The 13,539-nt window shown below is 40.9% G+C and overlaps 1 protein-coding gene across 1 annotated transcript; it reads left to right on the top strand.

Moving 5' to 3' along the window:
* Positions 1-295: 295 nt before the first annotated feature.
* LAMTOR5 (late endosomal/lysosomal adaptor, MAPK and MTOR activator 5) lies at positions 296-4,770 on the top strand. The gene is made up of 4 exons (XM_058538753.1): positions 296-403; positions 1,369-1,430; positions 3,366-3,483; positions 4,433-4,770. Exons 1-4 carry the CDS (start codon positions 369-371, stop codon positions 4,491-4,493), a joined length of 276 nt encoding a protein of 91 aa, XP_058394736.1. The 5' UTR covers positions 296-368; the 3' UTR covers positions 4,494-4,770.
* Positions 4,771-13,539: the final 8,769 nt, after the last annotated feature.

Below are 13,539 nucleotides of genomic sequence, written 5' to 3'. Positions count from 1 at the left end.
ATCGGAATCCAAAGGTTTACGTCACTGAGACAAAGTGACAGGCCGGGAACCGAGGCACCGAGGCTTGGCTGCAGACCCCTCTCCTGAGGGGCATAACCCGCGCCGCCTGGTTCCGCAGGGGATCCCGGCGCGGGTCACCTGTCTGTCACAGCGCGGGCAGCACACCTCTCGGCCCGGCTCGGGCGGCGGAAGCGGAACGACGTCTTCCTGTATTCAAAGCGGCGGGCGCGCAGCGAAGTTTGTCCCTCTGGAGGCGCCGTCCCAATGTGCGCCCCGCTCGTGTCACGTGATCGAGGAGCGCTCGGGACCTGAGGCGGAGGGGGACGCGACGGGTTGCGGCTCCCGGGCGAGGGTGGACGGTGGGCGGTATGGAGGCGACTTTGGAGCAGCACTTGGAGGACACGTGAGTAAGACGGCCTCCTCGGCCTGTCCTGAGGTCGCGGCGAGAGGACCTGAGCGAGGCAAAGGGTGACTCGGGGACACCGTGCGGCGCCCAGAACGGGGGGTGAGGCGGTGATCCCTGCCCCGGGCCTCGGGGAGGCTGCTGACCCGGAATTAGAATCCCGTTGGGGCTCCGCACCCTCCCGAGGGAGCGAGCCTCCGCGGCCAAGCCCAAGGCCCAAACCGCCTGTCCTGTTACTGAGATTATATGGACAGAGTTGTTCTTCAGGAGTGTTAGGAAATGGGTTAATTTAGGGGAAACCACTTGTGCAAAGTCGAGCCCTGCAATGTAAACAAACACACGCACGTATCCCCTTCCTGTGTAACCAATTACTTGGTGCTTAAGAAGATGAAAGACATGCCTTAAATTTTTCAAACGAGTCATAGCTACGTAAAATCCAAAATTGGGAAAGTGTAAGAAGGCGTACAGGGAAACACCTCCCTCGCACCAGTGCCGCTCAGCTTCCCACTTCCCCTCCAAGACGCAACCCGTGTTACTTAAGTCTTTCAACAGTTTTAAATGAGTTTGTATGCTAAAGCGTGCATTTTTAACGAGGGCAACAAACTCCTAGAAATTGCAATGTCTGTGTCTCTCCAAAGCTCAACAGTACCTGACACAGTCTTTTCTCTCATCATAGAGAAATTGGTTTAACTATTTAACTTATATTAGCTAATATAAGTTAAATATATAAATTATAATAAATATAATTTATAAATTATAAATTATAAAATTATAAGAAATTATAAATTATAAGAAAAATATAATTTTTCTCGGCTGGGGGTGATAATGAAAAAAGATCGACAAACACTGACTTAAAGCACTTATAACATTGCCTGGTCCATAGAAACCCTGTATGTATTGTTATAATTATTTAAATTCATTTTCTCACATCATCTGCTTCATTCCTCCTGTGTTCCTGGAATTAGAATGAAGAATCCATCCGTCGTTGGAGTCCTTTGCACAGATTCACAAGGACTGAATCTGGGCTGTGAGTATCTCACGCCAGCCCTGTGGTGGATTGCACAGCATTTGATGTTGACTGGGAGCCTAGCGTGCTGTTATTCTCTCTTTTTTATTTCTTGTTACCCTGCCACTTTCCGGGTACTTTTGTGAGTATAGAGATTATCTCCAAATGACAAGATTAGATTAAAACTTTTCAGTTGGTGTGTATGAAGGTGGAAGTGTTCTGTGCAGTTCTAGCGCCACACAGTTGTTGCTACTAAAATTGTGTTGGAATCATTTTAAATGGGCTCTAGAAAGGACTTCAGATAATGACAGCAGTTACATTTACTGAATGTATGCTGGGACTGCTAGGCTTTATATACATTATCTCTGATTTTCACAGTCACCCTGCAAGATGCATGGTGCTATTTTTTAGTCTAGCTGCATTTAACCCTAAGTGAGTAGGCAGTAAAAACAGGGGCTTCCGAGTTGGACACACCTGGGTTCAACCCTCTGCTCTTGCATTTGCCAATACTGTGAACTTGGACCAAAAAGAACCTTTCTGAGCCTCAGTTTCTTATTGGGTTGTTGTTTAATAATGATAATAATTATAGAATTATATTTATTGAGCTCTTACTATGTGCCAGGCGCCATACTAAGTGCTTTACATATACTAAGTAGTCTAATCCTCATAACAACCCTGTGAGGTGGATAAAGAAATTGAAGCACAGAGGTTGAGTAACTTGCTTCAGGTCAAACAGCTAGTAAGTGGTTGAGCTAGGATTTGAGTCTGGCTCCAAAGCCTCTTAATCACAATACTATAAGATTATATAATATGTGTAAAACACCCAGATATAATGCCCAATCAATGGTAACAATTACAAATGAGGAAATAAATCCAGAAAGGTAAATATCTAAAGCATTCAGCTAATTAATCTCAGAACTAGTAAAACCAGGACTCCTTGCTCCTGCTGCAGGAATTTTTAAAGCACTGAATTTTAGCTGGGAGGGTAACTGAAAGAGGTAATCTGTGTAACCAGTTACGTTTTACACACAAATCAGTCAGTTGAAAAAAAAAGGCAGATTTTTTTTGAGGCGCTTGCCAAGCTCACAACTGGGAAGCTGAAGTTCAAGTGTAGAAGTCTAAAACTAAATGAGTTCTTTCAAGAAACCTTCAAGGCCTGAAAGACTGCACTGGGTCTGGCTAGTTAATGTTTTCTGTAACAATAGTAATCTGTGACTCTGCCATAATGGTGTGGCTCTTACCTGCCTTAATGTCAGGCAGTTAGGCTTGGGTTGCCTTTATAGACAGAAATAATATTGTAAAGTAAACTTCATGATTACTTTTGTACCTGGGACCCAAGAGTTAGTTATTATCTACAGGCTAAAAGAAACATTAATAAAAAGCCACTTCTCTTGACATTTGAAAACACCCACCTTATTCGGGTGGAAATAACTGCTCACAGAATATTCCCATGTGCTGTCAAGGTGATCTTACAGCTGAACTCCTGAGTAAAGACTTTTATATCCTTTGAGGTTGAGCTCAATAAAAGGAAGTCAGATTTCCTATGAGGAATTAATTAGTTTCAACAAGCCTCTTGCCCTTATTGACTGCTGTTTGTCAGTGTTGCCTCTGAATTTCTTGTTGGTTTCAGTAAGGTTCCTGTAAAATGAATTTATGACTTTCAGATTGACTTGAATTACAGCTTCCTTATATGCTTGAGAAGGTGTTTAGAGATGGTGATGGGAATGACTTTGAAAATTGAGTGTCTGTTATGAATTTAGTGATTTAAGAACTGTTGTCTGGCTTTCTCAATGATGTAACCAGCTGAGTATCAGGGCAAAATCATTTCATGTCAGTACCTAACTTAAGAGACCATGAACTGAGCCGCCTTTTGTGAATAATCAATGAGAGATACTACTATAGCTCTATACTCATTTTTGGACAATCAGGCGACATGATCTCATCTCTGTCTTCCAGGTCGTGGGACCCTGTCAGATGAGCATGCTGGGGTGATATCTGTTCTAGCCCAGCAAGCAGCTAAGCTAACCTCGGACCCCACTGATATTCCTGTGGTGTGTCTAGAATCAGATAACGGGTAAGTAGATGTCAGCAGATCCCTTCCCTTCCTTTTTATATAGAAAATCCCTGGGAAATTTGACAGGGGCCTGCCCTGTGTTCATCAGTGATTCCTCATTCAAAGTACTTTGAGGGAGGATCTTCACTCTTTGGAGCACAGGAGCAGATAAATTTGATCTGTGAAGCTAATGTGCTTTCAGACCACAATGACATTTAAATGAAGAGTCAGAATTGTCATGAACTATCAGTCTGTCAAGAAAAAGAAAGTAATAAATAGCACAGAGGAAGACTAAACAAAGAACAGAAACTACTTCTGTAGTAATAGAAATACCAAAGATATTCCAAGTGAGGGTCCTCAGAATAATAGTAAATGTAAAAAAGCAGAATACAAAACTAGGCACAGTATGATCACAGTTTTGTAAAAAGAGAAAAAAACGTATAGATAGTATACACACAGATAAAAAAACAGGAAAATATTGGGGCTGGTGCGTGGCATAGTGGTTAAGTTCAGCACGCTCTGCTTTGGCAGCCCAGGTTCATGGGTTTGGATCTTGGGCGCGGACCTACACCACTCGTCAGCTATGCTGTGGCAGTGACCCAAATACCAAATAGAAGAAGATTAGCACCGATGTTAGCTCAGGGCTAATCTTCCTCAAGCAAAAAAAAAAAAATAGGAGGAAGATTGGTAACAGATATTAGCTCAGGGCAACTCTTCCTCAGCAAAAAGAAAAATGAAAATAGTAGTAGTGGTTGTCTCTGGGTGATAGGAGTATAGGATTCATTTCATTTCTTTATTTTATACTTTTCTGTATTTCCCAAGTGTTTTGTTGTGTTCATATATTGCTTTTATACATAGAAAAATAAGTATTATTTTTTTTAGTTGTGTCCTAAACCAAACAGCATCTTTAATCTTAACACTGATTCTCACGTGTAACGTTTTACTGAATATCTTCCGCTTTGCCTTTCAGGAACATTATGATCCAGAAACATGACGGCATCACAGTGGCAGTGCACAAAATGGCCTCTTGACGTCTCCTGTCAGTTCTCCAGCAGCCTGTCATAGGGACTTGATCCTACCTGTGTTAATTATCTTGTAGAACTATTGAAGTTTCAGTAGTTAGGCCATTCATTTAATGTGCATTGAGCACTTCTCTACTAATTTTAGATTAAGCTGCGTTATGACACTCTATGACACTGTGGACTAGTAGTTAAGAAAGGATCATGTTTTGAAGCAGCAGGTCCAGGTCACTTTGTATATAGAATTTTGTTATGTTCAATAAATCTGGTTGGAGGAAAGCTTGTTAAACTCTTATCAAATGTTCCTTTTTTCAGTTATCAAATTGTAATTTTTTTAAAACAGGTCCTTGCTCCAAACTACTCTCTACTCTTTCAGAAGCTTCCTGAAGTACATATATTCTCACAGAAGTGTCCATGGATATTTAAAAAAATCAAGTATACTTGTACCCCATAATAATAACATAATACCTTTTATATCATTAAATACTTACTGTATGCCAGGAACTCATTTAATTCTCATTAGCAACCCTATGTTGTAGGTACTCTTATTTGCCCCATTTTGCATTTGTATACAGGCTAAGGGATTAGCAGAGTCACAGTTTGGACTTTAGATTCCAGTTCAGAGCATGGATAGTCATGCAGCGCATAATGATGTTTAAATCAATGATTGACCACATATACGACAGTGGTCCCATAAGATTAGTTCCATATGGCCTAGGTGTGTAGTAGGCTATACCACCTAGGTTTGTGTAAGTACAATCTGTGATGTTCCCACAATGACGAAATTGCCTAATGACCCCTTTCTCTGAACGTATCCCCATCATTAAACAACGCATGACTGTACTCCTAACACCCAGACCACTACAGAAGTAGGTATGTTTAAGCCAGAAAAATATCTACTATTTGCAAGTGTAGGACATTATCTTCTCTTCGATCCTTGTAGTTTTCAACAACAGAATGGTGCAAAAGCAGGCACAAAAGACCTCATTTTGTTGATTTTGAATGCAGCTCCTGTTGCTCTTTAGCAATTTAATATTCAACAGTATTAAGAAATCTCCAGAATATTATTATTTATTCAAAAATGTCAAGCATCTGCAAATATAAGGTGCTATGTGAGGAAACATGAATAAGACATGGCTCCAGCCTTTGAGCTTGTACTGTGATAGAAGGGATATGCATGTATGTTGTCTTCACCATACTTAGCAGTACTCAACATGTAGTGTATATGTTTATCGTCTGTCTTTCCCACTAGCATAGATGCTTTGAGGGCAGAAGCTTTGTCTTATTCACAGATGTATCCCAAGCGCCTAGAGCAGTCCCAGCATATAATAGACACTGCATAAGTACTTACCAAATAAGTGAATACATAACTAATGCAAAGGCGTTTTGTGGTGTGAACTGGGCCTTTCCAGGCAGAGGGAGTAGCAGTGGCAAAGACAGGTGATAAACCAAACAGAATATTTATGTAATAAATGCTTTGGTTTGGTCTGGGAGGTAGGAGGTGAAAAAGCTGGAAGGTAGGGCAACTACCTCAAGGAACTTGAATAGGAACCTCAAGCCCGGTTTTTAAGAATCCTAGGCCTTACCCTGTTAAAAGGATGGAATTTGGAACAAGGGAGGGTCAAGGTTGAGCTTTAAGATTAATCTGAGGTAGACAGTGCTCATTTTTTTTCAAGGAGAAAAACTTCCTCTTGCTTATCTATGTATCTCCAATTTCTAGCACAAAGTAATAAGAGCCAATCTTTAGTGAGTTTTTCCTGCATGCTAGACACAGGCTAAGCAATTCACATGCATTTAGCTCATTTAATCCTCTTAATCCTCTGAGGTATGATCCCCATGTTAGAGAGGAAGAAACAGGCTCAGCAAGATAATTAGCTCAGGATCAAAGATGAGGGACAAATGAAAAAACAAATTGGCAGAGAACAAAAGAGAATGAAGAATTAAAGATAACTGAATTGTCTAGAAGATAGGAAGAACTGGTTACCTTAGAAAGAGGCAGTCAGCCTGGCCCCATGGCTTAGCGGTTAAGTGCGCGCGCTCCGCTGCTGGCGGCCCGGGTTTGGATCCCGGGCGCGCACCAACACACCGCTTCTCCGGCCATGCTGAGGCCGTGTCCCACATACAGCAACTAGAAGGATGTGCAGCTGTGACGTACAACTATCTACTGGGGCTTTGGGGAGAAATAAAATAAATAAATAAAATCTTAAAAAAAAAGAGGCAGTCAACTCAGAGGGAAGGATTACAGAGAGGAGATGACTGAGTTTGATTTTAGATATGTTGCATTTCTGACAGGACATCCTGGTGGTAATGCTCAGTAACAAACGTACTGGGTGCTCACGGTGTACCAGGCACAGTGCTAAACCACCCTTCAGGGACCTCTCGTTGCATTTAGAACAAAATCTGAAGTTCTTACCATGGTCTCCCAAGCCTTGCACGATCCAGCCCCTGCCCACCCCTTGTGCTACATCATTCCACCCTCTGCCTGCACATATCCCCTCTGTCTAGCACAGTGCCTGGTACATAGGAGGTAACTTTATTGAATAAATGAACATACACTCTCATTTCCTCTTCGTAACTTTGAGGTAGGCTGTAGTGCACCCAATTTTATTGATGAAATGTAAGTCTTGTGCTGGAAAGAGCTCAGGGCTGTAGATGGCTGATTTTCTAGTCTGTACAGAGCTGAAGCTAAAGTAGGATTGTATGGGGGTTTCCTAAGACCACTCCTGCAATGGTTAATTTTGTGTATCAACTTGACTGGGCCACAGAGTGCCCAGACACTTGGTTAAACATTATTTCTGTTTGTGTCTGTGTCAGTGTTTCTGGATGAGATTAACAAGTGAATCAGTAGACTAAGTAAAGCAGATTGCCCTCCCCAGTGTGGGTGGGCCTCAACCAATCTGCTGAAGGCCGAATAGAATAAAAGGCTGAGTAAGAAACAATTCTTTCTCTCTGCCTAACTGTCTTCCAGCTGGGACATCAGTCTTCTGCCTTTGGTCTTGGACTCAGACTCAAACTGGAACTATACCATTGGCTCTCTGACTGCAAATCTTAGACTTCTCAGCCTCCATAATCACATGAGCCAATTCCTTACAGTACCCCATAGTATCACCGTATAATATCACATAGGCACCCTCTCCCTGGAATTTGCTCAAAGTTCTAGACTCCCACAAGCAAAGCAAGTGTTCAGCATAAACCATACTGTTTGCACAAACAGTTTAGGCACAGTGATCTACTCTTATAATTTAGGGAATCGTTGGAACCCTCCCGAAATCTTAACTCTTTTCTGCTCAAAGATTGAATGAGGACAGGGGAAGATTCAGCTAAAAATAAAATCTCTTAATTCCAGATGGTAGTGCTGTATTATACTCTTAAATCCCTGAGTGCTACAAATTATTCATGGGCTGTATTTGGCAGTGGAGTGAGGGTGATAGTGGTGACTTAGGAAATCGTGCTGCATTCTTGCTGAATAACTTTAGGGCCAAGAGTTAGAAGGGTAGAGGTTGAGGGAATTATTTACGTTTAGTTAAAGACCCTATAAACTTTATTAAGTCGATTGTGTACAGATGCCAAAATGTTAACTAATATCCCAATGGTTGCTCAAGAATTGTTTACTTTTGTTATTAGGACCCAACTGATTAATAAGAACCATTTTTAATGAACTAAGTACCAATAGTCGGTCTGTTAATGTGCAGTCACCTTATACATATAGTCAGTCCTCACAACAAACTTGCAAAATGATCCTAGCCACATTTTACAGGTTTGTAAACAGACTCAGAGAGGGTAACTTGCCCAGAGTCTGCAGGCTTAAAAAATGGCAAAGTTAAGATTCTAACCAAGTCTCCATTTCCCACTGTGCCTCAAAGCTTCCTGTATGAAAGGTATGTTTCAAGAGGTTCATCTCTGAGGACTTTGCAGCCCTCTTAGTCTCTATGAATGACTCCTTGTTCTGCCACATTTCAAACGTGACCCCAGCCCTCAGCATCAGAGCTCTCTAACAATATAAAGCTCAGCCTCATCTCATCCTGTGATCAGAATCATAGACAGCCTTGCTTTAAAAGAGCAACAGGCACTCACACACACACACACAAATCAGTCCTACATATGTTCACTCAAAAATGCTTTCTAGATATGTTAGTAACTACAAACAACCCTCTGAAAATCATTTACCTTCTCTCTTTTGGGTTTTTGCCTTCTGCTAAAGGTTTGATCCTTACCACTAGCACCACATAATTGCATAATCTTTTCCATCGTTAGACTTACAGAGTATCTTCCCAAACCACTAAGTTGTGCTTCTGCTAGCGCTTGAATCAAAAGTAGTATGGAGTTTGGTTTAAAGAGCCTAAGAAGCCCTTTACTTTTTAAAAAGGAACATGTATAAATATGTGCAGATTTTCCAGATAAAAGAAGAAAAATACACTTTGGCCTAAAATACACTCTGGTTTAAAACCTGGAATGTTGGTGCTAGGGAGATGAAAGGCAATTTCTCGTTGACTTTTTTTTTTTTTTTTTTTTGATGTGGTGGGTGGAGCAGAGGAAGGAAATGGGATAACAAAGCTGAATTATCCCAGTAATTTTCTAGGAGACTCAGCCTTAACCATTTCAAAAATGCAGTAAGAAAAAAAGTTGCATTAAAATTACAAGTATATACCATTCATGGAAGGTGTTTTGAGTGAGAGCAGTCAAGTATAAAAAAAAGCAATTAAAATGGGGCCTGGAACTCCAAATTACTAACCTGAATCTTTAGTCAATACACAAAGGTCATACAAATAGGCTGAACTTACTGAAGATGGCCATTTGTAGCCCAGGAGATGCATCTCCCAACTCTGGGAGAGTTGTATATTTTCTCTTGTAAAATAAATGTGTCCCCAAGGAACAGCAGAGGCACAGGTATCAGGGTTCTGGGGCCCCGCCCCCTCCCTTGAGCATAATGTTAAAAGATAAACTGAAGCATATTAAAAATTGTAAGAGTTTATTTGAGCAAAAATCAGCTTGAATTGGGTGGTGCCAAACCGGAAGTGGTTAGGAGTGCTCCACATGCAGGAGCCCGGGGAGAAGCTTTATAGAGAAAAGTGGAGGCAAAGCAAGGAAATTATTGATCGGCTGTAGCTTAAAGTTGAATTGGCTGTTTGTGATTGGCTATTCGTAGGCTTCGATTTCATAACCTTGAGGCATTTTCAGGCTTAGATTTTGGTTTGCTTACATAGGCCGCCACAGAGCCACCTCAGTCTAATGGTCTCTTGTTGTGTTAGCCATGTGGCTTGTTTGTTAATTTCTTGTATTTGCTAGAATACCAGAGGTATTGATCCAGGTACAGCAGGAGGTACTTGCTATGGCACAGACTCCTCCTTGTTCAGCCAACAAGTGATATAAAGCAGTTCTATTATCTAAAACCACCTCAGCAAGAAAGCCTAGGGACTTTGGCTGTGTGGCTATGGCCTTAGCAGTGGACTCAGTGATAGTTGCCAGAGTTCAGGAGCTTGTCTTTCTGTGCATTAACAGAGAAAGCAAGTAGCAAAGAGGCAAAAGGAATGAAGTTTTCACATTGGAGTTAAAGATGTTGATCCATGATCTCAGGAGAGCTGTCCACCTCAGGATGCTGCCTGCTTTGGGGAGGAGCCTCCCAGGCCAATTTTAATTTTAGATTTCCGGCTGGTGTGCAGTTACAAGAGTCTAGAGGAGCCCTTTTTAACTGGGAGATGTGGACTCAAGGTTCAAGTTCCTGCAGTTTGGCTACTGACCTGGTACGGTCCCTTCTAAAGAGGTTCAAGGGCAGTCTTTGTTCTTAGTGATTTCATATCAGAAGGATGGGAGAAAATTGGAAATCTTAGTTTGGAGAGTAGCCAGATATTTGAGAAAACTAGAAGAATTCAGGATCCAGTCCAGTTTACAGGTATATAACAAAACCTCAAAGACAATGAACAAGACTAGAATCTGATATCTACAAAGTTGTGTTATAGTTTTCTACTGAAACATAATTTTTTTTCTCTATACTCAAACTCATTTACTTTTTTTTTTTTTTTGTGAGGAAGATCAGCCCTGAGCTAACATCTATGCTAATCCTCCCCTTTTTGCTGAGGAAGACCAGCTCTGAGCTAACATCTAGTGCCAATCCTCCTCCTTTTTGTCCCCCCCAAAGCCCCAGTAGGTAGTTGTATGTCATAACTGCACATCTTTCTAGTTGCTGTATGTGGGACGCGGCCTCAGCATGGCCAGAGAAGTGGTGCGTCAGTGCGCGCCCGGGATCCGAACCCGGGCCACCAGTAGCAGAGCGCACACACTTAACCGCTAAGCCACGGGGCCAGCCCCTCAAACTCATTTCTATCAAAGATAATCACAGCAAGACTAATTTGTTTGCAAAATAAGTCTAGTCTCATTAAACTTGGCCCAATTATTTACATAGGTGCAGTAAGAATAGTGATGGACCATAAAGTCTCTTTTAAAATCTGCTTGGTGGAACTTTTCATAAGGAATCTTAGATTGGACTTTTAAAGCCTCTCGAGGCTAAGAAGCCAAGTCAAAGACTCACCATCAGACTTTGCCTGGAATACCTGTAGATTTGGGTTATTTCCTCTCTTCTTGAGGTCCCCAAGATATCCTGAGGTTCCTGGGCCTGCCAAGAAGTAACCTTCCTTACTTACCTGGTAAGGCTGCTGGGAACTCTGTAAACAAAGTACCAGGCCAGTTTTTCCAAGAGCCTTCATTGGCTCCATAAAGTCAACCATAGTTCCTTAAAACTGTCTGGTCATATCTAATTTTATGCATATTAGCATATTCTCAAATATGACATTCTAGTCAAAGCCTTGGTAATATAACCAATCTTTCCAATTATGTCCTGTTATAAGGACAGAGTCTTATTGAGTTTATACAAATAACTATATTGCCATGAAAATAAGAATACTCAACAAATTTCCAAATTCTGGAGGGATCAGGTAGGGAGAAAAGGTAAATGTCTCAATTCTATTTACAAAGGTATACTTTACCAAATTTCCTTAAATCATAAATAGCTTGAGAAAAAGGTTTCCTTAAATAATGGAAAACAAAACATTAAGGAACCAGTAGTGTTTCAAAGAAAAGTTGTAAGAAAATTATAATCATCCTATTAGTTCATTTAATCCCATGTTATTAATTCTTGTTCTGCTTGAATCTAGTTTTTCCATTAATTCTGGAAATTCTTACCCAGTTCAGTTTTATGATCTTAAAGTTATTTGAAACTTGTATTCTAGAGTACTTGTCAGAATCCTTTCCATTAATCTCTGAAGATGAAGCACTTTTGCAAAAGCATCAGAGTAAAACAATAACTGTTTGTAAATTATAAAAATACTTTTTTTTGGGGCCGGCCCGGTGGCGCAAGCGGTTGGGTGCGCACGCTCCGCTGCGGCGGCCCGGGGTTCGCTGGTTCGGATCCCGGGCGCGCACCGACGCACTGCTGTGGCAAGCCATGCTGTGGCGGCGTCCCATGTAAAGTGGAGGAGGATGGGCAAGGATGTTAGCCCAGGGCCGTCTTCCTCAGCAAAAAAAAGAGGAGGATTGGCAGATGTTAGCACAGGGCTGATCTCCTCACAAAAAAAAAAAAAAAAAAAAAAAAAAAAAAAAAAATACTTTTTTTTTTTTGGTGAGAAAGCTTCACCCTGAGCTAACATCCACCGCCAATCCTCCTCGGCTTTGTGTGTGGGTTGCTGACACAGCATGGCTGACTAGTGGTGTAGGTCCACGCCCGGGATCCAAACCCATGAACCTGGGCTGCCCAAGCCGAGCATGCTGAACTAAACCACCAGGCCATGGGGCCGGCCCCACAAAAAGACTTCAATAAAAATATCCTTCATACCTTTCCTCATCGAAAAAACACATTCTACTTTCCTTACCTACTTTTCATATACAGTTGCTTCCTTTCACCCTTATATTTCTAAGTAGTTTTAACTACATATAATGATTAGGATTCTTAACCTTTAGAATCCCTAATTTCTAGTGAAAACTAAGAACCAAGAAGTGGACTGTTACGCTAGCATTCTGTGGATTGGCATATTTATAAATACATTTATTAATTTCTGGAAGTATATTTTCCCTCACAGTAAATTTTTCAATGTGACACAAAACATGTTTACCAATAGATCCAAACATCTTTAGTTCTTCTGTAATAAGAAGCCAAAAGTAGATAAACTGGTGTTCAATAATTAATGTTTCATTATTTTGTCTTATTTGGAAATGATCTATATATTCAATAAATATCCAGCACTTAACTTAGTATAACTTTTGCCTAATTTCCAAATAGCCTCCCTCTTTTTTTGTTCTTCTAATAAGAATTACCTCCCTGAAGTTTGCATTTCAAAGAAATGGCTCCCAGTTCCAGAAAACACTGGGTAGAACATTCACATCTCAAAGGCACAGAGAAAGGATATGAGGTACACCCAGAGGGACTTTTAGTCCCTAAATCAAGATGTTTTGCAATATCTGCAAGCTTTTTGAGATGAATAGGGGAGGTTTGGGGATTGGTAAAAAGGATAGGCGGGCTTTGAATTGTTTCTAGAGCTGCATTTCTGTTCTTGTTGATTTGTAAGACAAATACAGTTTTTAATTCCTCAACCTGAATGATAGCAAGAGGCTGACCCTCTCATCCAACTACATTATCTTCAATTTGCTTCTTTATATCAGGGAGATTTCCAACTAAGATGGAAATCAAAAGATTCCTGCGTTCTATAAGAACATTTAGAGCTGTGTGTCTTTGTGATTTAGTAAATCTTCCACAGTGGCTTCAGAATGTTTTTCTTTCCCTCTGAGTAAATAGTTTCACTTTAGGTTAGAGGAGAAGGCCTTAAAAAAAAATTCCTATCAAGCTCTGAAAATCAGCTTCCAATTTGGCCAACTTCTGACCATAGAGCTCACTAAAAAAATCCTTTCAAATATCTTATTAACAGGTTTTAGGCGGGACAAACAGTAAATATTCCTGGCAGTACTGAACAACCTTTTTTCTTTTTCTTTTAAACCAAAGATATCTCTATCAAATGACTCAAAACCAAAACCAATAGCCTTTTATGGCTTAACCATGGGCGAAGAGGCATCC

Source organism: Diceros bicornis, chromosome 4, assembly GCF_020826845.1.
Source record: "Diceros bicornis minor isolate mBicDic1 chromosome 4, mDicBic1.mat.cur, whole genome shotgun sequence".
Taxonomy (NCBI): domain Eukaryota; kingdom Metazoa; phylum Chordata; class Mammalia; order Perissodactyla; family Rhinocerotidae; genus Diceros; species Diceros bicornis.
Note: the sequence above shows the minus strand (reverse complement) of the source record. Positions and strands in the feature narration are given on the sequence as shown.